The 26,913-nt window shown below is 39.0% G+C and overlaps 1 protein-coding gene across 1 annotated transcript in view; it reads left to right on the plus strand.

The window, feature by feature from the left end:
• Positions 1-26,913, plus strand: part of LOC124798989 (dynein axonemal heavy chain 10) — a 1,080,466-nt gene that overhangs the window by 970,600 nt on the left and 82,953 nt on the right. Inside the window, exons 53-54 of the mRNA XM_047262526.1 lie at positions 489-650; positions 19,440-19,611. Coding sequence (XP_047118482.1) covers positions 489-650; positions 19,440-19,611 — 334 coding nt within the window. The remainder of the gene's footprint in view (positions 1-488; positions 651-19,439; positions 19,612-26,913) is intronic.

Genomic DNA, 26,913 nt, shown 5'->3' on the forward strand with positions numbered 1-26,913 from the left:
TCAAAGTCTGTTTTACATCACCCAACCATAATCACATTCAAAACATTTTCACATTAATCACCTGAGTATAAATGACAGCTCTGCCATTGCACTGCCCTTTTATATCTTGTTTACATGATACTATGACCATCTGCATATGTGCATGTTGCTATGCCATGACTTTTGTCACCATAGTGTATTGTAATCTGTGTCTAGAGAAACCTCCAAAATATGAATACTAAAGAAAATAAAATACATGTGCATTACCCTTGTTTGTATCTGTTTGTCATTCCAGTTAGCTATTCTCTGTGAGGTTCTCCTGCTTCCCCCACCCCTCCCCCAACCCCCCACCCTCACCAGAAATATGGAAACAAAGGCACACAATAAGAGTATAAAGACAATTCCTTGCTATTATACTTTTTGTTCATAATATCACTTATACTGTCATTATTTATCTACACACAAACAAAAATTAACCTCAGGTATTAATGACTTACTTCCATTTTCAGGAAAGGCGAAAGTATGACAAAATTGGCTGGAATATTAGTTATGATTTCAATGAATCAGACTTCAATGTGTGTATGCAAATTCTTGATACATATCTAACAAAGACATTAGTCACCAAAGACACAAGAATTCCATGGAGAAGTTTGAAGTACTTAGTGGGCGAGGCAAGTACTTACAAATATTTTGACACTGCTTCTCTGAATTTATATTGTATAATTTTCTCATAAAAACATCATTTTTATTATCTATGAATACCTACCATTGAACTAAGATCACAGGAAGGTTTAGAAAAGTTAACAATGTACTACTTTTTACATAACTGATTATATCATGATCAGTAAAAAAATTGTAGAAATGGAACTAATGATCAATTAAAATGGAATTTCATATGTGGGAGATACGGAATGTTAGACACAACAGAAGGAATAAATTACTTCACTTAATTCTATTCATTAAAACAGCTGATAATGTAAATCATTATAATAATTAAACATAATAGTTATATTAACATAAGGGAAATTATCTAACTTAGTGTGACTATATGCAACACATCATTCATGTATGTCATTGTCTTTCTCTCTCTCTCTCTCTCTCTCTCTCTCTCTCTCTCTCTGGCCCCTTTTGTTTTCCCTTCAGGATTTACCATTATTTTATTGTTCCTCTTTTTCTTTTTTTATGGTTATACCATCCAGCTATTAATTTTCGTCTGTTTTAGAATGGTTTTAATATCGAGTTATGTTATTGGTTTAACCTTTTTGATAGGCACTCCAGTCGTATTTCTAAATAACATTATATAGGGACACAGTTAAAAATTTATGCCCTAATGCATTCAGAACACAGAAAATAACAACTGCAGAACCTCACTTGCATCTAGCTGCATCGCTAACAGTTTACAGTACCACAAACTAAGGTTAAAGAATGAAGAAAGTATTAGGTTCTATGAGAATAGGTCACCAATAAAAATCCTGAAAACATAATTTAGGGCTTATGAGTGACTTCCTTCATAAGAATGACTCAGTACATATGTATAAATATTAACTCTGCCATCATGCTTTCACTCCCCAATATCCTGTCACTATAAAAGAAAGAGGAGGGAGAGAGCAAATCCCTACCCTTCTTTTGTTGGGTCTCATGGTATATAATCCAGACAGAAATACTGTATCTCAAAATAGGAAACCTGTTGATTTATTTGCACACATGTATCAGATCATTTTACAGGATTTCCTACATACTTTGTAAGTACAGTGTTTAAATATTTTAAGATATGTAATCATTATTATAACAATATCAAAAAGTGAAATAACAGTAAACAAGAAATACATAGTTAACTTATTTATAACATGTGAACTGCAATACAAAAGCAATCTTTGAACTGCTTTTATTATTTGTCTTGAAAATAATACACCCAATGAATGTAAAATGTGATATAGAGTGCACTCTAATATAAAATACCACTTTCTTTGTTATAAAATACCACTTTGCACATTTGCCTGAAGAAGAAAAGATATAATTACCATATGCCTGAAGAACAAGTACATCCATATTATTATTTAACACAAATATTTTAAACATTTGAAAACAGTGTACCAAAATGTGTGATTCTGTACCATACAACTCATATGTAGTAACATTAATAATAATAATAATAATAATAATAATAATAATAATGTTAAAAATAATGCTTTATTCTACCACAAACAATGGAATACCTGGTATGGACAACAATATGAATACTAATGAAAGTAATCAAGGTTTGAAAGTTTAATGTGGGTAGACAAAAAAATCTACGCACCAAGCAGTGGCAGCAGGAAACACATAAAAGATGTGGAAATGTGCAAGCTTTTGGAGCCAGTGCCTCCTTCTGACAGAAGGGGTGAAGGAAAAGGAAGAGAGATAAAGGAAAATGACTAGAGAGATTAAGGAAATGGGAAGATGTATGAAAAAGTCGCCCAGAACCTTGGGTCAGTGGAGACTTACTGGAGAAGATGGGAAGGAAAATCTGATTGTTGGTAAATGCACTGGATGAAATTTGAAAACCTGAAAGCTTAAGGGGGTAGGACATCAAATGGACCGACTTGGAATGGGAGAGGTATCACAGGACATTTTCATTTCCACTGTCTATGCTTTCACAAAAAAATTCATAAAGCTTGTCAGCATGACCAGGAAGGATTCAGGATTCAGACTCAAAGCAGTGGAAGTTCAAAAACATAACAATGTAATTTATTTTTACATGTGAAATTTCATGATTTTTTCACTTACTATTGGCTGCATTTGTTGATATAGGTACACTTTGCTTAATAAGTAAGAGAGATTCTTCAGTGAATTTTGCACAGCATAAAAATCATGTTTACAGGAGTATGAAACTCTAGAATTTTCCAAATCTATTAAAACTGAGGTAAACATTGAGATAATTAACTATAAAATTTGAGTTTTTTTTAAACATGAAGTAACAGGTCATTCATTTTTTTTATAAATTAAATAAATTCTAGGGTTTCATACTCCTGTAAGTATGGTTTGTGTGCTGTGCAAAATTCATCAAACAATCTCTCTCACTTACGAAGAAAACTGTACCTATATCAACAAATGCATCCAATAGTAAGTGAAAAAAAATGATGAAATTTCACACGTAAAAAAAATTATTTTCTTATGTTTTGAACTTCCACTGCTATGAGTGTGAATCCTGAAACCCTCCTGATCAATCTGACAAAATTTTATAAATTTACTTGTTAAAGTATAGGCAGTGGAAATTAAAATGTCCTGTGGTGCCTCTCCTGCTCCAAGTTGGCCCGTTTGATGTCCTACCTCCCCTTAAAGGCAGAAGACAGTGTAATAAGCAACACAGAGATTACTGAAAAGACAGTGTGAAATTACTGATAAGAATGGAAAGCTAAGTGCATTACACATGGTAGAAAGGTGGGAGGTAATGAGGATGGAAAATAAGCAGTGAAATTGAAAAATAAAGGGAGTAATGGAAAGGAATAGTTACTGGAAAGAAACACTGAGGCCACAGAAATTAATGAAAGTTTAGGACAGGTGAGTGACAAGAACCAAGCACATGTAATGCCAGCCCCAGCTGCAAAGTTCTGAAAAACTGGTGTCAGGAGGGAGAATCCAAATAGCATGTCTGGTGGCACCGAGGTCATAACCAACATGTTGTTGACTGTTCTTTGCAACAGGACTTTGTGTGTTGCCAGTACACACCCTCTGTCTGTATCCATTCATCCTTATTGATAGTGTGGTGGTAGTCATACCAATGCTGAAGACCAAACATTGTTTACATGACATGTAGTACACAGAACACGTCATTTCACATGTGGCTCTCCCTTTGATACTATTATGTTTCTTTGCCAGTTACAGGGTTGGTGTAGCTGGTGGCAGAAGGGTACATTGGGCAAATCATATAGTGGTAATGGTCACAGGGGTAGGAATCATAGGATAGGGAAACAGGTGCAGAAGGAGCTTAGGGTCTGACCAAGGTATTGTGGAGACTAAGAGGTGGAGGGGGGTGACAGAGCTCAGAGCTGTTCGGTGTGTGTGTGTGTGGGGCGGGGGGGGGGTGGCATGGGCATGGGAGGGGGGGGGGGGGGGTGAGCAAAATAATCCACAGAGCGGACCTCATTGAATAGTCAAAGTAGCTAGTGAATACATTCAGGACCATCATCATAGTACTGAATGACAAGAGGTATACTGGATGTACTCTTGTGTTGTTTTTGTGGTAGGATCAGCAGTATCAGGATTTGATGTGATGACCTGGGAAATCTGATTTTGAATTAGGCTGGTGTAATAATTACATACACTTAATGCGGAGGTGAGAGTGATGATGTTTTGCTGTAAAGCATACGCATCTGAAGAAATGCATTAACCTTGAATGCCAAAGCTGTGTTCGAGAGGACATTTGACATGGAAAGGATGGCAATAGTCAAAATATAAGTACTGATGATGTTTGTTTGTAAGTTTAACATGAACAGAAGTGTGTAGCTGAGCCATGGTGAGGGTGAGGTCAGCATCAAGGAAAATGGCATTAGATCTGGAATAGATTTGCAAAATTTTATTGAGAGAGCATGTTTAGAGATTCCAGAAATTTTAAAAGGTCAGCCTCATCATCGGTCCATATGGCAAAAATATTATCAGTGTACCTAACAAAACAAGGGATTGAAGGCTAAAAGATCTCAGGAAAGCCTCCACCAAGCAACCCATCAAAAGTTGGCATAGGTAAGCTTATATGTCAACTGATGGCAGCACAAAAACTATCCAGCTAACAGTGACTGAATAAGTTTATTTAGCAAAGATTAATAGCACTTTTGCTCTGACATAGATAAAAACAAAACATAAAACAAGTCACTTCTTGAAATAAAATAGTAATACTTCTGGTGGCTGAAGGCCAGTTAGATTGTTACTTAGTCTGACTTCTTTAATCACACACTTTATAAAAGACAACGTCCAGTAATGTGCTCATTGTTAAAGTACAAACTCAATGAACAAAGTTTAAGCCCCATAAGGAGTAAAATTGTCTAAGTCCATCTTGTAGGCATTTAAAAGTTAAACAGGAATAAATTAACAAGTAAACAAATCTACCACTCTGACAGAGACTCCATCTTTTTTGGTGAGGAGGCCACAAACCCACTTAAGTCCAAAAACTGGCAGCTCCTGGGGTTATGAAGTCAAACATGAACAAGAGTGATGTCATCATGGCAACTCTTGAGAAAGAATCCCGATTGATGGAATCCTTGCAGAATCAGCACCTGGTGAAAGAAACTCACTCAGAACTAACTGCTCTGGTCTAGCCCAAGAGCTGCCCTAAATACATCTTGGTACAGTCAGGCCTATTTTTGATCATGTGCCTTGCAGAATATAATAGGGTCATGTGGCCCCTAACCTTCAGCAGTGCTTGGGTTGCCTCCTGGTGGATGGTCTGAGCATTGCTGTTTGTTTTGTGGAAAATTATCTCCTGCGTGTTAGGCATCTTTGAAGCATTGATGTGATGTTGCTTGCTGACAATGCAGGTGTTAAGGCTTGTTATAGCGTCTCTCCACACCTGTGGAGGGGAGGAGATGGCAAAGCTCATCTTGACGTCCCTGAAGGAGGCAGGTTCTGTGCTGGCACCTTGGGCAGTTGTTGGGGACGATGTCAACATCCATTGGTGTGTGAAGCTGTTGAACACACTTCAAGTGAGCTGTCCCCTGGCAATGGTTGAGATGGCCCAGCAGTGTCTGGGGTGGAATCAATAGATGGCTGTGTATCTTGAACAAAAGAAAGTGGTAGTTTCTTGGTGTTAGGAGAAGGACCACAGAGATGTTGTAATCGCTCCTGCAGCTATATACATTCTCCATAAGCTACCATATGGTTCATGAAGGAGGTTACCAAGTATCACTACTACTCATTTCCTTTGCTGTTCTGCTCACAAATAAAATGAAGGAAAAATGATTGTCTGTATGGCTCAGCATGAGCCCTACTTTCTTATATCTTATCTTCATGGTCCTTACACAAAATGTTTGTTGGCAGCAGTAGAATCAATCTCCAGTCACCTTCAAATGCTGATTTTCTAAATTTTCTCAGTAGTATTGCTGGAAAAGAATGTCATCTTCCTTCCAGAGATTCCCATTTGAGTTCCTGAAGCATCTCCATAACACTTTCATGGTGTTCCAACATGCTGTTTCTGTCTTTAGTCTGAAGATTGGTTTGATGTAGCTCTCCATGCTACTCTATCCCATGCAAGCCTCTTCATCTCTGAATAACTACTGCAACTAACATCCTTCTGAATCTGCTTACAGTACTCATCTCTTGGTCCCCCTCAGAATGTGTGCAATTAACTGATCCCTCCTTCTAGTCACGTTGTGCCACAGATTTCTTTTCTCCCCAGTGCTATTCAGTATTTCCTGATCGGTAACATGGCCTACCCCTCTAATCTTCAGCATTCTTCTATAGTAGCACATTTCAAGAGCTTCCATTCTCTTCTTGTATAAACTCATTATCACCCATGTTTCACTCCCATACAAGGCTACACTCCATACAAATACTTTCAGAACAGACTTCATAGCACTTAAATCTCTATTTAAGGTTAACAAATTTATTTTCTTCAGAAACACTTTTCTTGCCATTGCCAGTCTACATTTTATATCCTCTTTGGCCATCATCAGTTATTTTGTTGGCCAGATAACAAAACTCATCTATTACTTTAAGTGTCTCATTTTCTAATCTAATTTCCTCATTGTCACCTGGTTTAATTTGACTACATTCGATTGTCCTTGTTTTGCTTTCTTCTGTAGCAGCACATTTCAAAAGATTCCATTCTCTTTTTGTATAAACTCGTCATAACCCATGTTACACTCCCACCTATGGCTACACTCAATACAAATACTTTCAGAAAAGACTTCCTAACACTTAAATCAAAACACTGTGCATACTGTTCAACCACTCTTCCAAGTCCTTTGCTGCCTCTGACAGAATTACAATGTCGTTGGCAAACGTCAAAGTTTTTATTTCTTCTCCCTGAACTGTACTTCCTACTCCACATTTTTATTTTGTTTCCTTTACTGTTTGCTCCAAGTCCAGACTCAATAACATTTGTGATAGGCTACAACCCTGTCTTACCACTTCTCAGTCACTGCTTCCCTTTCATGCCCCTTGACTCTTATAACTGCCATCTGGTTACTGTACGAGTTGTAAATAGCCTTTCACTCCTTGTTACATTTCGCCAGAATTCAAACTGATCTTCCACAAGGTCAGCTTCTACCAGTTTTTCCTTTCTTGAACACATCATTAATAAATCTAGTAGCCCACCTCTGGATTCCTTTGGTTTCCATCAACCTGACCTGGTACAGATGCAAACAGTTGAGCAGTACTTACGAGTAGATCACACTAGCATCCTACATACAGTCTGTTTTACAACTGAACTACACTTTCCTAAAATGCTCCCAATAAACTGAAGTTGACCATTTGCCTCCCTACCAGAGTCCTCACATGCTTATTCCACCTCATATTGCATTGCAGTGCTACACACAGATATTTAAACAATGTGACCGTGGCAAGCAGGACACTGCTGTATCTCAACGTTATGGGTTTGTTTTTCCTATAACTCACATTTTTCTACATTTCGAACTAGCTGCCATTCATTACACCAAATAAAAATTTTGTCTGAGTCATCTTGTATCCTCCTACAGTCACTCAACTCTGACACCTTACCATACACCACTGTTATTATCAGCAAAGCAGATTGCTGCCCACCATGTCTACCAGATCATTTACACTAATCAGCCAGAACATTATGACCACCTACCTAATAGATGATACGTCCACCTTTGGCGTGGATAACAGTGGCAAATCATCATGGCCCCTCACGCTACATTCAGTCACATCCCTGATGTGTCTGGCTGGGTTCTGATCTGGTGACATGGGGGCCAGCACATCGATTAAAACGAGCCACTGCATTCCTCAAACCACTACATCACACTCGTCATCCTGTGACATGGTGGATTATCTTGTTGAGAAATGCCACTGCTATTGGGAAACATGGTCATCATGGAAGGATGTACATGGTCTGCAACCAGTGTACAATACTCCTTGGCCATAATTGTGCCTTGCACGAGTTGCACTGGATCCATGTATGCCCACATAGATGTTCCCCAGAGCATAACAGAGCTGCTGTCAGCTCGTCTCCATCCTGTAGTACAGGTGTTAAGGAGCTATTTGCCTGGAAGGCAATGGATGCATGCCCTTCCATCAGCAAGATGAAAACGGTATCAGGATTCATCATACCATAAAATTCTCTGCCACTGCACCAACATCCAGTGCCAATGGTCACATGCCCATTTGAGTCATAATTGCTGATGTTGTTGTGTTAACACTGACACATGCATCAGTCATTGGCTGCAGAGGCCCTTCATTAGGATTGTTTGGTGCACTGTGTGTTCAGACATACTTGTAGTCTGCCCAACATTAAAGTCTGATGTTAGTTCCACCACAGTTCGCCAACTATCCTATTTTACCAGTCTGCTGAGTCTATGATGTTTGACATTTGTAATGAGGGGTGGCCAACCTCACAATTCCTCAATGTGGTTTCACCTTGGTTTCACTACATGTTGAAGGTACTCACCACAGCACTCCTTCAACACCTGACAAATCATGCAGTTCCCAGAATTCTCTTACTGAGCCTCCAGGCCATCACAATCTGCCCTTAGTCAATCTCAGATATGTCATGCTCCTCCTTCATTCTACACATGGATAGCACACTCACTGATACTACATGCACCGAATGTGTGTCTCACTAGCAGTCATTACTCGCCAGGTAACGCTGCTATTCCCTGGATGAGTTTATATTGATAGCAGGTCAGTGGTTATAATGTTCTGGCTGATCAGCGTATGTATATGGAAAATGATATCAGTTCTGTCGCACTTCCCTGCGGCACTCATGACAATACCCTTGTCTCTGATGAACACTCACTGCCAAGGGCAACATATTGGATTCTATTATTGAAGAAGTCTGCAAGCCACTTACAATCTGAGAACCTATTCAATATGCTCATACCTTCAGTAATAGTCTACAGTTGGGCACTGTGTCAAATGCTTTACAGAAATCTAGAAATACGGAGTACATAAAAAAAGGATAAAAGAATGGACTCACAAAATTACCAACCAATATCCTTAACATAGGTTTGCTTCAGAATACTTGAACATAGTCTCAGTTCAAATACAATAAATTTTCTTGAGACTGGTATGCTTACGACCATGAATCAGGACAGTTTTAGAAACCATCACTTGTGCAAAACTCAGCTTGTCATTTTCTCACGTGATATACTGTGAACTGTGGATGAAGAGGACATCATTATCAGGAAAAAGAAATCTGGCATTCTACGGATCCGAGCGTGGAATGTCAGATCCCTTAATCGGGCTCGTAGGTTAGAAAATTTAAAAAGGGAAAAGGATAGGTTAAAGTTAGACATAGTGGGAATTAGTGAAGTTCGGTGGCAGGAGGAACAAGACTTTCGGTCAGGTGAATACAGAGTAATAAATACAAAATCAAATATGGGTAATGCAGGAGTAGGTTTCATAATGAATAAAAAAATAGGAGTGCAGGTAAGCTACTACAAACAGCATAGTGAATGCATTATTGTGGCCAAGATAGACACAAAGCCCATGCCTACTAAAGTAGTACAAGTTTATATGCCAACTAGATGATGAAGAAATTGATGAAATGTACAATGAGATAAAAGAAATTATTCAGGTAGTGAAGGGAGACGAAAATTTAATAGTCATGGGTGACTGGAATTCAAGAGTAGGAAAAGGGAGAGAAGGAAACATAGTAGGTGAATATGGATTGGGGCTAAGAAATGAAAGAGAAAGCCAACTGGTAGAGTTTTGCACAGAGCATAACTTAATCATAGCTAACACTTGGTTCAGGAATCATGAAAGAACGTTGTATACATGGAAGAACCCTGGAGATACTAGAAGGTTTCAGATAGATTATATAATGTAATACAGAGATTTAGGAACCAGGTTTTAAATTGTAAGACATTTCCAGGGGCAGATGTGGACTCTAACCACAATCTATTGGTTATGAACTGTAGATTAAAACTGAAGAAATTGCAAAAAGGTGGGAATTTAAGGAGATGGGACCTGGATAAACTGACTAAACCAGAGGTTGTACAGAGTTTCAGGGAGAGCATAAGGGAAAAATTGACAAGAATGGGGGAAAGAAGTACAGTAGAAGAAGAATGGGTAGCTCTGAGGGATGAAGTAGTGAAGGCAGCAGAGAATCAAGTAGGTAAAAAGACGAGGGCTAGTAGAAATCCTTGGGTAACAGAAGAAATATTGAATTTAATTGATGAAAGGAGAAAATATAAAAATGCAGTACATGAAGCAGGCAAAAAGGAATACAAACGTCTCAAAACTGAGATCGACAGGAAGTGCAAAGTGCAAAATGGCTAAGAAGGGATGGCTATAGGACAGATGTAAGGATGTAGAGGTTTATCTCACTAGGGGTAAGATAGATACTGCCTACAGGAAAATTAAAGAGACCTTTGGAGAAAAGAGAACCACTTGCATGAATATCAAGAGCTCAGATGGAAACCCAGTGCTAAGCAAAGAAGGGAAAGCAGAAAGGTGGAAGGAGTATATAGAGGGTCTATACAAGGGCGATGTACTTGAGGACAATATTATGGAAATGGAAGAGGATGTAGATGAAGATGAAATGGGAGATACGATACTGCGTGAAGAGTTTGACAGAGCACTGAAAGACCTGAGTCGAAACAAGGCCCTGGGAGTAGACATCATTCCATTAGAACTACTGACGGCCTTGGGAGAGCCAGTCCTGACAAAACTCTACCATCTGGTGAGCAAGATGTATGAGACAGGTGAAATACCCTCAGACTTCAAGAAGAATATAATAACTCCAATTCCAAAGAAAGCAGGTGTTGACAGATGCGAAAATTACCAAACTATCAGTTTAATAAGTCACAGCTGCAAAATACTAGCATGAATTCTTTACAGATGAATGGAAAAACTGGTAGAAGCCAACCTCGGGGAAGATCAGTTTGGATTCCGTAGAAATATTGGAACACGTGAGGCAATACTGACCTTAACGACTTATCTTAGAAGAAAGATTAAGGAAAGGCAAACCTACGTTTCTAGCATTTGTAGACTTAGAGAAAGCTTTTGACAATGTTGATTGGAATACTCTCTTTCAAATTCTAAAGGTGGCAGGGGTAAAATACAGGGAGCGAAACACTGAAAATGTATCTGAAATATTAAGCTTGATGAACAAAGAAACAACACTTTTCCTTGTTACATTTTAGATTTGCCTAATGGATAATATGTGAACAGAGTGTCCAAGTTGCTGGGCAGGTCCTGGTCATCTACGCCTGTGACAAGAATGTTGTCTGACTAATTTACTGCCTTCAGTACCTCATGAGTGAGATTCTCCAGATATCATTGAAATATTGCTGAGATATTGGCTATACTAAAGGGAAGTCCATCTTACTGGAACAGTCTGAAGGAAGAGTTGATGACTAGGATATATTGGGATTCTTTGTCTGACAGGATTTGGAGGTTTGCATGCCTCAGGTCAATTTTTGAAAACACTTCTCCACACACTAGATGGGCCACGATGTCCTCTACTTAAAGTATTTGATATTCATCCTGACTGTGTGTTAATAGTCATCCTGAACTCTTTGCAAAGGTGTAAGGCAATATTTGTTTTTCCAACAATGACATTGGGCTTGGCTCATTGGCTTTTTGGGACTGAAGTGAGGATGCCCTCATCTCGTAGGCACTACAATTCATCCCGAAGCTTATCCCTGAGCAAAATAGGAACATTTCTACCCTTAAAATACACTGAAGTGCCAAAGAAAGTGGTATAGGCATGCACATTCAAATAAAGAGACATGTAAACAGGCAGAATACAGCACTACAGTCTTCAATGCATATATAAGACAGTACATGTCTGGCACAGTTGTTAGATTGGTTATTACTGGCACAATGGCAAGTTACCAAGATTTAAGTGCATTTGAATGTGGTGTTATAGTTGGCACATGAGTGATAGGACACAGCATGTAAGGTAGTGATGAAGTGGGGATTTTCCCGTATGACCATTTCATGAATGTACTATGAATATCAGGAATCTGGTAAAACATCAAATTTCCAGAATCGCTGTGGATGGAAAAAGATCCTATGAGAATAGGACCAATGATGACTGAAGAGAATAATTCAACATGACAGAAGTGCAACCGTTCTGCAGATAGCTGCAGGTTTCAGTTTGGGGCCATCAACAAGTGTCAATGCACAAAACATTCGAAGGACCACTTGTGTACCCTTGATGACTGCATGACACGAAGCTTTACATCTTGCCTGGGCCTGTCAACACTGACATTTGACATTTGATGGCTGAAACATGTTTCCTGGTCAGACAAGTCTCATTTCAAATTGTATCAAGGAGATAGACGTGTACAGGTATGGAGACAACCTCATGAATCCCTAGACCCTGCAAGTCATCAGGTGACTGTTGAAGCTAGTGGAGCCTCTGTAATGGTATGGAGCTTGTGCAAAAAATGGTTCAAATGGCTCTGAGCACTATGGGACTTAACATCTGAGGTCATCAGTCCCCTAGAACTTAGAACTACTTAAACCTAACTAACCTAAGGACATCACACACATCCATGCCCGAGGCAGGATTCGAACCTGCGACTGTAGCGGTCACGTGGTTCCAAACTGAAGCACCTAGAACCGCACGGCCACTCCAGCCGGTGGAGCCTGTGCAGGTGGAGCAATATGGGACCCCTGATACATGTAGATATGACTCTGACAGATGACACATACGTAACCATCCTGTCTGATCACCTGCATCCATTCATGTCAATTGTGCATTCCGACAGACTTGGGCAATTCCAGCAGGGCAATGTGACACCCCACATGTCCAGAATAGCTAGAGTGGCTCCAGAAACATTCTTCTGAATTTAAACATTTCCGCTGGCCACCAAACTCCCCAGACATGAACATTATTGAGCACATCTGGGATGCCTTCCAAACGTGCTGTTCAGAAGAGATCTCCACCCCCTCATACTCTTACAGATTTATGGACAGCCGTGAAGGATTCATGGTGTCAGTTCCCTCCAGCACTACTTCAGACTTTAATTGAGTCCACGGCACATTCTGTTGCGGCACTTCTGCGTGCTTGCTGGGGCTCTACATGATATTAGGCAGGTGTACCAGTTTCTGTGGCTCTTCAGTGTACTTCAGCATTGTTTATGGGAGGAGGGCTACATGGGCTTCAAAAGTCTTGAACATCCAAAGAGCATATTGAAAATATGGAGGTGAATTTTGTAAAAAAAAAAAAACAAAAAAAAAACTTTGAGGTACAAGTTTGTACCCAGGGAGTCAACTTGAGTTGCACAGTTGTGAATTTATAACTCAGGTGCATTAAAATTTCCATGCCTAATTGACTGACAGCTCTCAGGTCATCCACAACTAACTTCCTGACCATAACACAGTATGACCGATACTGTAAGCAGGCTGTGAATTGTGCATTGGGGTATCAAAAGGTTGGTGGTGAGGCAACCAAATGCCATAATATGATTCACAGTTGTAATTGGCGGACTCCATATCTATCTGCAAGGAGATGGGAATGTTATTGATTTTGACAGTTAATGAGAGACTTTCTGTAGAGGGTAGGAAAGCTGAATATATGCTATGTCTGTGTGCAGTTCATCCATGTTGTCTGCTCACATGTCTGTGGCGTCCATGCAAGTACAGTCCACTGACATATTCAAAGCTGACTGACACACTTGGCCCTGTGTTCTGATTTCCTACAAGAGGTGTTCTTTGCTTCACCAATAATGGCATTGTTGTTGCTGATGACTGATGAAACACTGACAGCAGGAAGGAAGCTGCTGGACATAGTGTCAGGGTACCATCCCTTTGATGTGTTTTTGAAGTTGTAAACACTTGTGAGGGTTCCTGTAGGGTAGCCCTGGTACATACATGTTTGCTCCAGGCTGTTAAGGGCTTTAAAAATCTTGCAAATGACCCGCCTTGAGAACAGCTCAAAGGTTATCAGTGGAAATATCAGTACAAGAGTTAATATACCAAGGATGTACTCCAAAAATATGAGGGAATATTTAATCTGCTGGGAAAACTTCAAGAAACACATGCCAGATACAATTTACAAATAGTTTCACAGTACACATACAAGGATATTTTTATATGACTGACAAAATGGTATAGTGATGTATCAACATAAATAACCAATTTTTGAAAGTATAATGTACATGGGTACATAACAAACCTACTCACCAAGCGGTGACAGGAGAACACACATGTATAAAGTTTAAAGAAATGTGCAGGTCTTTCCTTTTTGTCCTATTTCGTAAGTTCCCTGATCTGGGGTGCCGAGGAGGCTAGGAAACATAATGGAAAATCCCTTTTCTTTACTTTTTATGTACGCATTCCTAACTATTACTACTATGACTACTACTACTACTACTACTACTACTACTACTATTACAAGATGATGATGACCACATCTGCTGCCACCACTACTACTCGTAATGAAAATAATAATAATAATAATAATAATAATAACAGAAATTAATGACACATACAACACAGAACAAAATTATAAATGAAGAACAAAAAGGCTGCTGCAAAGGAGCACGAGGATGTAAAGAGCAACTGATAATAGATGCAGAGGTGACATATCAAGCTAAAACTAAACAAAGGTCACTACACTACGCATACATTGGTTACCAAAAAGCTTTTGATACTCATGGTTACTACAAATATTGGAAATATATGAAGGAGATCCTAAATTGATACAGTTCCTAAACATAGTAATGAAAAATTGGAAAACCACACTTAATATCCAAACAAATTCAAATAATATCACATCACAGCCAATACAGATTAAGCATGGAATATACCAAGGAGACTCATTAAGTCCTTTCTGGTTCTGCCTTGCTCTGAACCCACTATCCAACATGCTAAATAATACAAATTATGGATATAATATTACTGGAGCATACCAACACAAAATTGCACATTTGCTATACATGGATGATCTAAAACTACTGGCAGCAACAAATCAACAACTCAACCAATTACTAAAGATAACAGAAGTATTCAGCAATGATATAAATATGGCTTTTGGAACAGACAAATGTAAGAAAAATATAATAGTCAAGGGAAAACACACTAAACATGAAGATTACATATTGGATAACCACAGCAACTGCATAGAAGTGATGGAAAAAAACAGATGCCTACAAATATCTAGAATACAGACAAAAAATAGGAATAGATAATACAAATATTAAAGAAGAACTAAAAGAAAAATATAGACAAAGGCTGCCAAAAATACTGAAAACAGAATTGACAGCAAGAAACAAGACAAAAGCTATAAATACTTATGCTATACCAATATTGACCTACTCATTTGGAGTAGTGAAATGGAGTAACACAGACCTAGAAGCACTCAATACACTTACACTATCACAATGCCACAAATATAGAATACATCACATACATTCAGCAACAGAAAGATTCACGTTAAGCAGAAAGGAAGGAGGAAGGGGATTTATCGACATCAAAAATCTACATTATGGACAGGTAGACAATTTAAGAAAATTCTTTATAGAATGAGCATAAACTAGTAAAATACACAAAGCAGTCACTCATATAAATACATCGGCTACACCATTGCAATTTCATAACCACTTCTACAACCCTTTAGATCACATAACATCAACAGATATGAAGAAAGTAAATTGGAAAAAGAAAACACTACATTGCAAGCACCTGTATCATCTAACACAGCCACACATCGATCAAGACGCACCCAACACATGGCTAAGAAAAGGCAATATATACAGTGAGACGGAAGGATTCATGATTGCAATACAGGATCAAACAATAAACACCAGATATTACAGCAAGCATATTACTGAAGATCCCAATACCACAACTGATAAATGCAGACTTTGCAAACAACAAATAGAAACAGTAGATCACATCACAAGCGGATGTACAATACTAGCAAATACAGAATACACCAGAAGACATGACAATGTAGCAAAAATAATAGATCAACAACTTGCCATACAACATAAACTAATAAAACAACACGTTCCCACATACAAATATGCACCACAAAATGTACTGGAGAATGATGAATACAAATTATACTGGAACAGAACCATTATAACAGATAAAACAACACCACATAACAAACCTGACATCATACTCACCAATAAAAAGAAGAAATTAACACAACTAATCAAAATATCCATACCCAATACAACAAATATACAGAAGAAAACAGGAGAAAAAATTGAAAAATACATCCAACTGGCTGAGGGAGTCAAGGACATGTGGCATCAGGATAAAGTTGACATTATACCAATTATACTATCAACTACAGGAGTCATACCACAATATCCACCAGTACATCAACACAATACAGCTACATCCAAACATATATATACAACTACAGAAATCTGTAATTATTCATACATGTTCAATCACCCGAAAGTTCCTAAATGCAATGTAACATATACCATTCAGTTAAAAGGAAGTCATGCTTGATCAAGGTCCGCGTCACTTTCCATTTTTAACCAGACATAACGTCTCAGAAAGGAAAGGAATACTAATAATAATGACATTGAAATTTATTTACAAACAAACCAGTAGATTTAGTGTTAGAGAATTGTTACTTGTAAAGCAAGTTACCGGTAACCCAGTGATATTTCTTCATCATGATACCATGTGTCACACATGGATTTCATGTGTTCGTAGTACTGGTTTTTCAATCAAGATACAAGGAAAAGCTGATAAGCGATCCTGGGCCATATTTATCCTCAAAAACATTTTTATGCTTTCCAGACAAAACAGTTCCTTTCAACAGAGGCCTTTGTTGTAGAAATGGTAGCAATTACACAAAATAATTTGAAATCTTCTGAAAGAATTTCAGTCCATATCATTCTCACTCATTCTTTAGATTACATCTCCCAAACCGGCAGAATGAAATGTTTCTTAATGTTGGGAAGAAAATACAGTCTCCATTTGTACACACATCTTCAAAGGACTGAAGGGGACACCATATTTTTGTAATAATGAGTGCACAATGTCTTCACGGAAATGCAGAGCGTAATTCGTGAACTGAGTAGTGTCACCTACTTTAAGGAAGAGAAGTTTATCACAATGTGAAATTCTTGTTTCCAGCTGTGTTGCAGTACCATTCAGCTCAAACTACACTTATTTTTATTTTGACATCAATGGGTTGCAAATGTATTCATCCATCCTTTCAGCTCTATTCAGGGAAGCTTCAGGTTGCAAATTACTCAAATACTTTTTGGAATTTAAAAATCCAGTCAGTTTACCTTCATCTCTTAACTTTTTCATGTAAGCCATGCATCCTGAGGCAGCACTGTTGCAAAACTGACATCACTGTTTTTTCTGAAGGGTACTGAAAAGCAGTCCAGACTTCAAAAATATGATTGGAAAAGCAGAGAGAAGAAAAACAAAGTCAAAGTCTAGGAGGTTATTTTGAAACCACAGGTTTCTCTTACAGTCATTGTGATAGAGTCTGGATTGTCAAGTATTTCATTTCAAACCTCAGTTAACCCCTGGTTTTTTTGAAGGGCAGATATTATTCTGGCATGGAGTTCCATCTCATTTCATTGTTCACTTTCCCTAATTTCTGTACAGTTGAAGACTGGTGGAAGAAACCAGGAATACCCTGAAGCATGGAGAAAAATATCCTTACCAGCTTTACACAAGAACAACTCTGCTTCAGAACTAAATTTAAAAGATGTGCAAAACAGTAAGTAGAAAGAGCTTGGTAGACAGTTTCACAGTCCTTAGCTTGCAATTCGTTTGATTATTCTACCAGGACTGAGGCACCATCAGAGGTTCAGACCACCAGTTTTTTCTTCATAGATAATTCTGGAACATGCTACCCAACACAGTGAATAAGGCAGCAGCAATACTAGCTTGGCTAATATCATGAAAACCAAGAAAATGGAATTGAATATTGTCATTGTAGTCCCCCAGCCTCACAATAATAGAGCATTGTGATTTGTTGGAAATGCCTGTTGCTTCATCCACAATATTTACACTCCAAGACTGTTACATACAGTGAACAAGGATGACCCAGACTGAAAGACTGAATGCTAAGACTGGTCTCAGCACATGGTTTATGAGGATGAGGAATATACATGGAAAATAGTATGTTCTGATGAGGCACAATTCAGACTTAATGGTACTGTGAACATCCATAATTGGTGTTCTGGGCTCCTGAAAATCCTCAAATTCATGTGGACAAGGCAGTGTATGTGGGTGTAATGTGTGGCACTATCTATCATTATGTGGTTTTATTGGTAATGCCTATCATTAATAATAACATTGAATACACTTATGCTTCTCTTTGCCATACAGATACACATTGAATGACAATATGAACACTGTATATAGGTTGAAAATGCTGTGAAATGCATAATTAATGAGGGGGAGATATAGTAGTGCTTTAACTCACGAACTTCATTAAGTGTACCATTAATTCCATGAAAATATAGGATACTGTATAAAGGTTGGGTGTTTTCATCAGTTAAGTAAGATGCAGTGTTCTGCTCTCACACAGAGGTCATTGATAGGGCAGTAGCAATTTCCTTTCAAATAATGAAGACGTCTATAGCAGGCCTTTCAGCTTGGTTTCTATTATATTCAGAGGTTCTGAAGTTGTTTCTGATTACAATAACTTGAAATCAATTAATGTTAATATTCTTTACATTCAATTACTAATTGTGTTCTATGTTCCTTTCCTTTCTAAAATGATTTGAGACTACTTTCAATGTATTGTCATTCTTGTATACATGCTTTGTAAATATGACTACAGTGAACAATTAACAGCATTTTGCAGTTCATGAATAATCATTAGTACATAAAATGCCTTAATAAAAATCATAATGGAGAGGAATGTAACAATATTATGAAAGGAATGTTGCTACTCACCATGTAGCGGAGATATTGAATCGCAGATAGGCACAACAAAAAGACTGTCACAAATAAGCTTTCAGCCAGCAAGGCAAGCAGAAGCCTTATGATGAAAACCTTGCTGGCCAAAAGCTTATTTGCGACAGTCTTTTTGTTGTGCCTTATCTGCAACTCAGCATCTCCACTATATGGTGAGTAGCAATAACTTTCCTTTCATAATATTGTTACATTACATCCTCGATTTTCCATTGTTTGATAACAGAGAGGAAATGTCTGGAACTGAAAATGAAAATTACTTCTCATTTTAGAGTAATGCAGTGAAAAAAATCTGTTAATATCTGCTGGGAATTCCTAAACCTGCCTATCATTACATATTTTATAAATATAATTATTATTTTATTGTTTCACACTTCTTCACCTATTTTCCTGAAATCAATTTACATCCTTTCTTACAGTTTTTTTTTTCTTTCTATTATTAGGTAATGTATGGCGGAAGAGTCATAGATGATTATGATCGTCGTATTGTACGAACCTATATGGATGAATATATGGGAGATTTCCTCTTTGAAACATTTGATATTTTTTACTTTTACCATGACGAGTCTGTGGAGTACATTATACCACCAGAGGGAACCAAAGATGACTATATTGGTAACATTTAGTTTTCAATTTCTATTTTTACAGATAAATGTTGTAAACATAAACATACGAACAAACCACAGATAAATTTGTATTCATTGACGACAAATTATCCTGTTAAAATATAAGCAATGTAGTCATTAATGAACAATATGTATTTAAATACCATCTTGCTTAACATCACAGAAGGAACCAAAGTGCTTTTTATTTCACTAAAGCCACATTTTTCAGCGTAATTCCTATATTCCTTATTAGATTTATCCTTTATGTTGTTGAATGATGTCAGATACCATATGATGTATCACATCAGGAATACTACAGGGGTAATACTACAGAGGTTGGACAAAAATATGGAAACACAAAAACCACAACACATTACCTTGCATAATATGCTGTGGGAAACCCATTATTCAGCTAAGTAATTTTCAAAAAGTGATATGTTTGGAGAGAGTGATAATCTAAGAATGTGTTCAGTAGTTTCAGAATGTAATTTGCTCCTATGATTTAACAATTGTTTCTTTAATTCATTTAGTCACTGATACAGTTTATTCTTTTTGTGGTGCAATTCTGCATATGTTCCTCATTTTCCTAGCTTTCTGTTATATTTTTACTCTTGTTTCATTGAGTTAATATTTACTATTCCTATTTGAACATTATTTTTATAAATTTCATTGTTAATTTACCAGTTTCAGTGATTGTGTTTACACTATTTGTATTTAAATTATCAATTTTTGTTTAATGTCTCGTGTAAGTTCCTTCATTTGTCTTCTTGTTATGAGCATATAGTCAGCATTTAAAAAAGGTAATCAAGCATTCCTCATCAGCTCATCAATAATTCCACTTATTTCAGTTATTTTCAACCACATTTAGTGCAAATTTAAATACCGCTATTTCTGCAGAGTCTCTCAAAAGTGTTTATATTGGCTGAATTGCTCATCATAATTCCTCCCATTCTTATATGATTTGCTACAGCAAACACTAAAATTTTTCTGTCTATAGCATAAGAATTCTCAGTATGATGAATAGGAATGTCATTCAAAGATGGCAAACAATATCATATTAGACCTATAATGTCTCCATTAACCAAGGTTTTAGAACAGTAAGTAGTTACTGGATTAGGGTTGTAGTAAGTATGCAGAGATGGAGAGGCTTGCATGGCATAGACTAATGTGGAGAGCGCATCAAACCACTTTAAGGCTGGAGAACACAACAAAATCATGTTATTTTGTCACCTTAATTTAAGTAGAATGTTGTATCTTTGTTAAATACACAACATAAAATAAGTAAGATGCCATTCTGACTATGTTTTGTGGAGTAAAGTCCGTGGATGTTTCGAAGCAGGTCAGAGGGAGATTGTAGTCTCAGCAGTATTGAATGCAACAAAATATAGCAGTTGAAACCTCAAGACATGCAGACAAAGTTGTCCAATATTTATCAAGACCACAACAGAATCAATATTCAGACTTAAATACACTCATGTCTACAAGACAACTGTATAGGGAGTGTGCAGCTGTTTTACTAACAGTACACTGGAGACACAGAGCAGCTGGTAATATGTCCCTTCACAATATTGCAGGGGTTGCCCATTGTCTATGGAGTCAGCAACATTGAAAATGGACTACAACTATATGGACTAATTATCTCCTCCCAGATGTATGCCACATCATTTTACTGAATTACTATCATAGCACATTTGTGTGAAGAAAAGCTGATAGCAAGTACAATCATAGGAACATAAAGAGAGAGAGAGAGAGATGGGGGGGGGGGGGGGGAGGATTTGATGGAGAGGGGGTTTCATAGGCATCATATTGAATGGGTGTCTGCAGTTTCACATCTTTGGTGCTGCTCAGAAGAATATTATTAGCACTCAAAGTACAAAGATAAAGAAATAAATTAAAATGATTAAATGGTGTAGTGATATACGAATCAATATACAGAAGAATGGAAGAGATAAAATTATGATGTAATAGTTGAATCACTATAAAATATGATGTAATAGTTGAATCACTATAAAATAACAAAACAAAAAAGGAGAAAATAATGTTAAGACTGCCATGTCAGAGGCTCTTGCCTAACAGATCAGCAAGTCTTCAGGCAGCTACATCATGCAGGCAGCCACCATTGCCCTTGCACACCACAGCATTGCAAGTACAGCTTGATGCCATCAAGACCAGCTACCAGGAGGTGAAGCTGGTGCCTGCAGAGGGTGCCACCAACACAGAACCTAGTCACTTCTGCACACCATGTGATAGGGAAATAGTTTCAACAGTATTCCACTGCAGGCAGTTATATAAGCTGGCAACAGGATAGCAGTAAATAGTCAGGCTTCGAGAACCTATCCTGGACCAGGTGACAGGTGCTACTCTCTCCACCTACAGAGCAGCAAGTTAAGTGCTTATCTTTTTCTCATAGTATATTTATTAAATTTCATGGATGTTGTTTTGTTTAAGAGGTTTAATCTCAGGTATTGGAAGGGTAAATTCATGTAGTCTGCAGTGCAGTAGTTGCTCATATGTTTGTTTTGAAGACAAGCACCTGTTCATTTAGTAAGCCAGTCAGTCAGGCCACAGCTCTCGACTGATATACATCTACAGAGTGGCAAGTTAAGTGGTTATCGTTATTAAATTTCAAATGTTTTGTTCTGTTTAAGAGGTTTAATCTCATGTCTTTATAAGGGTAAATTCATTCAGTCTTTAGTGTAGTAGTTGCTCATTTGTTTGTTTTGAAGACAAGTGCCTGTTCATTTAGTAAGCCAGTGAGTCAGGCCACAGCTCTTGGCTGATATACATTAGAGAGCAGCAAGTTAAATATTTATCTTTTTCTGTCTTTTACTCATAGTGTATTTATTAAATTTCATGTGTGTTGTTCTGTTTAAGAGGTTCAACCTTACATTTTTGTAAGGGTAAATTCATTCAGTCTGTAGTGCAGTAGTTACTCACTGAACAGTCATTAACACATCAGCAACCTTGGTGAAACATCAGGAGGGTAGCCATCATAGTTTACGTCCTCAGTCAGTCTTGCCAGGATGGTTAGTATGTGTGCAGAAGCAGGAAGAGCTGGCCACAATTTGCAAGCAGCTGAATGCACTCTTGGCTATGGTCAGTCACCTTCAGGCTGCCTCAGAGTGTAGCGGTGGTGGAGAATCTGGTGCATCACATGGGACACTTCAGGTGTTGCTAGTTTTGTCCATGGGCTCTGTTGCCAAGGCACCTCCTGGTGTACCTGATACGGTGAATCCATCCTCACTGCAGCATGAGTGGATATGGTACCACATTCTCGGCACTTGTGGCAGAGGGCCAATATGGGGACTGGCTGTCTGGCCTTGCCCATTCACTCTGTGGATGGACAAGTGGCTGCTGCTTCAGAGCAGGGTCCGAGAAGGCATGCAGGGGGAGGGATTTACCAATTATTGGGAGCTCTAATGTTTGTCGTGTTATGGAGCTCCTTAGACAGATAGTTTTCAGGGCTGGAAAGAAAGCCAATGTGCAGTCTGCCAGGGGGCCTCATCTGAGATGTGGAGGCAGCCCTGCCTGCAACTATTGAATGTGCAGGGTGCAGTTGTCTGCAAGTTGTACCTCACGTCAGCACCAGTGATGTCCATTGCAGAGGTTCTAAGGTCACCCTCAGTTCATATAGGTGGCCGGCAGAGATGGTGAAAACTGCTGACCTCACACATGGGGTGCAAGCAGAACTCACAATTTTTCAGCATTGTCCCAGAGTTGATCTGGGTCCTTTGGTATGGAGGTGACTGGACGGTCTCAACCAAAGGCTTCTTCGACTCTGTGATGGGCTTGGCTGCAGTTTCCTAGACCTGCATTGTCAAGTGGGTATTTTTAGAACTCCCCTTGATAGTTCAGGGATGTACTACATGAAGGGAGCAGCTACTTGAATAGTGGAGTACTTGTGGAGTGCACATGATTTCTTTTTAGGCTAGACAGTAATTTAAGGTACTCCGATGAACACTCAGCAGTGGATATCCAGCAAGATCATGTTCAGAGTAAACACACTTTTGCTCTCAAAATTTTATCAATAATTTCTTAACTGTCAAAATATTGAAATGATAATTAAATGGACACCCTAGCTACAAACAGGTGTTGATATACTTCATTGGGGACATGTAGAAAATGTGTGCCCTGAATGGGACTCGAACCCGGGATCTCTTGCTTACATGGCAGACACTCTATCCATATGAGCCACTGAGGGCACAGACGATAGTGCGCCTGCAGGGACTTATCCCTTGTACGCTCCCCGTGAGACCCACATTCCCAACATGTCCACACTACTACATTCGTAGTGCTTGACAGTGTACACACAGCGTAAATATCTTATACCTTGTAGCTACAAATAGGCTGGATCTTATTATGAAAGTTAATAAATCAGTCAAGAAGGCTAGATAGAGCAGATGAGCAGCTGTCAGCATTGCACCTAGAGTGAACTGGCATCACTTAGTTCCAGTAAGATGGATGTACAGGGATAAATGGACAAAGTTCAAGCAGATTGTAAATTGTGATCTGGAAAATTATGTGCATAGTAAGCTGATAAACTGATTTTTCAGTTTATCTGGGAGATGAAAAAGCTTGCACAGGATAGAGTAGCATGGAGAGCTGCATCAAACCAGTCTCAGGACTGAAGACCACAACAACAACAACAACAACAACAACAAGCTGATAAAGGGTGAAAAAGGCCCATAATGGTTTAATAACAAAATTAAGAAGGAGCTGAGGAGGCAGAGGCTGTTCTACTATTGGTTCAAAAGAGGATGTATAAATGACAACAAACAAAGATTAGTAGAGATTCACATATCTGTGAAAAGATCTATGTGTGAAGCTTATGATACCTACCACCATTGTATCTTAGCAAAAGATTTGGCAGAGAACCCAAGAACATTTTGGTCCTATGTAAAATTGCTAAGTGGGTCTAAGGCTTCTATTCAGTACATTGTTGACCTGTCAGGTGTAACAGTTGAAGATAGAAAAACAAAAGACAAAGTTTTAAATGTCACATCCAAGAAATTCTTCACACAGGAGAATCATGCAAACATACCATCATCTGACAATCTGACAGACTCCCGTATGGACAACATAGCAATAAGCATACCTGGCATAGTGAAACAACTGAAACATTTGAAAGCTAGGTTCGGATGGAATCCCAGTTCATTTTTACAAACAGTACTCTATGGCATTGGCCCCTTACCTAGCTTGCAGTTATCATGAACTGTTGTGACTCGCCGATCATTCAAAGTGCCGCCGCGCAATTACACACGTCCTCTACGTGCGGCGCTGTCTGCCAGCCATGCAGCAGCTGCGCCACCTAAGCGGCCAGCCAAGCAGCGGCCGCTAGACTGAGACTCAGTGCTTATTCGAACGCTAACGTGTACACATGTCAACTTACTCTGTGACTTATATGTGTAGTTGTGTCGTTCCTAAATATATATGTTAAACTTGAAGTTCTAACCATTGGTGACGAGGTAGTGGATTTTTCCTTTTCACCGTTGACTCACAGAGTTCCATGGCTACTGTCGAGCAACTCTTGCAAAATCTCCTTGAACGGCAAACGCTTCTAACAGCGGCGATTCGCGATTTCATCGCGGCGTCAAATGCGGGGCGTTTCTCGTCGTTGGCTGTACCTCCTTTTCCTCCTTACGACGAGACGGCGGAAGACTGGTCTGATTATGAAAAACGTCTTCGACAGCACTTCTTGGCATTTCATGTCACGGACGAACAACCATGTAAGTCTCTGTTCCTTTCCTGGATTTCACCTCAAATGTATCGGTTGTTGTCGCAATTGGCTCCTTTGAAGGATCCTGCGTCTTTGTCCTTTGCTGAAATGTGCTCACTTCTGTCTGTCTATTTTCAAAAGCAAACGCATGTGGTAGCCTCTCATGTTGCCTTTTATTGTTGTCAAAAACAACCAAATCAATCCTATCACACTTGGGCTGCTGAACTTCACGGCCTCAGTCGAAAGTGTCAATTTGTTACTGACGTTCACAAAGAATCCTATGCCGATTCCATGGTATGGGATGCTATTATCCGGTCGGCGCCCGACAAAGAAGTTCGGCAACGTGCTCTTCAGTTGGCGGATCCAACTCTACATGAAGTTCTCTCCATTGCGCAGTCTTTTGAAATTTATCGTGCCGCTGGGGCGCAAATAGAAGCGTGGGGTGATGTTGGGGAAATACAACCTCTGTGCGCTGTTGATGACACATGCGGTGCGTCCCCACCGGCCGATGTGGCCGCAGTGCGCTCCTACGCGCAGCCTCGGCCTAGCCGTAAACAACCCACTAAGAAATTGCAGCAAAATCCCCGGCAACTTCCTTCATGTCTGCGGTGTTTTACGAAACATTCACACGAGGATTGTCCCTAACGTTGGGCTGTGTGTCACAATTGCAAAAAGAAAGGTCATGTGTCTTCCGTTTGTAAATCCGACCGCATACATGATGTTCATGAACATGACGCTGATTCTGATTCTGTGTTGTCTGTCAATTGCACTTCTTCCCTTTCAGGGAAGTTATTCCTCACTGTCCAAATCCTTGGTCAAGATGTTCGCATGCAAGTGGATGTCGGTTCTGCTGCCACTATTATTAATTCTCAGACGTATCTTCAGCTGGGTTCTCCACTCCTGTCCCCTGTCACTCGGCAATTACGGACGTACGATAAACATAAGATTTCTCTCTTGAGACAGTTTAATGCTGAGGTATCTTACAAATCCATAGTTCGCACTGTTCCCATATTTGTGGTCGACCAGAGCAACGCAGAAAATCTTTTTGGTTTCGATGCCTTTCGCGTTTTTGGGTTCTCCATAGATATGACTGTCAATATTGTCTCTGACGCTATTCCTTATGCTCAACTGGATTCCTTGTCGACGACATTTTCGTCCCTTTTTTCTCCTGGGTTAGGCCATGCAAACGACTTTGAAGCTCATATCTTGCTCAAACCCACTGCTCGGCCTAAGTTTTTTCGGGCTCGGCCCATTCCAGTGGCCCTTCGTGATCGGGTAAAACGGGAGTTGGATCGTCTCACTACTTCAGGGGTCTTGCTTCCTGTCACTTCCAGTGAGTGGTCCTCTCCTGTTGTTGTAATTGCTAAGCCCAATGGTGATATTCATCTCTGTGGCGATTTCAAAGCCACTGTAAATGCTCAATGCCTCATCGACACTTACACTATGCCCCGTCCTGAAGAACTGTTCACTAAACTCGCTGGAGGACAGTATTTTTCTAAAATTGACCTGTCAGAAGCTTATTATCAACTTCCTCTCGACACTGCTTCCCGGCAGTTTCTGGTCCTTAACACGCCTTTCGGCCTCTATCAATACCAA

This window comes from Schistocerca piceifrons, chromosome 5 (genome assembly GCF_021461385.2).
Source record: "Schistocerca piceifrons isolate TAMUIC-IGC-003096 chromosome 5, iqSchPice1.1, whole genome shotgun sequence".
NCBI classification, from domain to species: Eukaryota; Metazoa; Arthropoda; class Insecta; order Orthoptera; family Acrididae; genus Schistocerca; species Schistocerca piceifrons.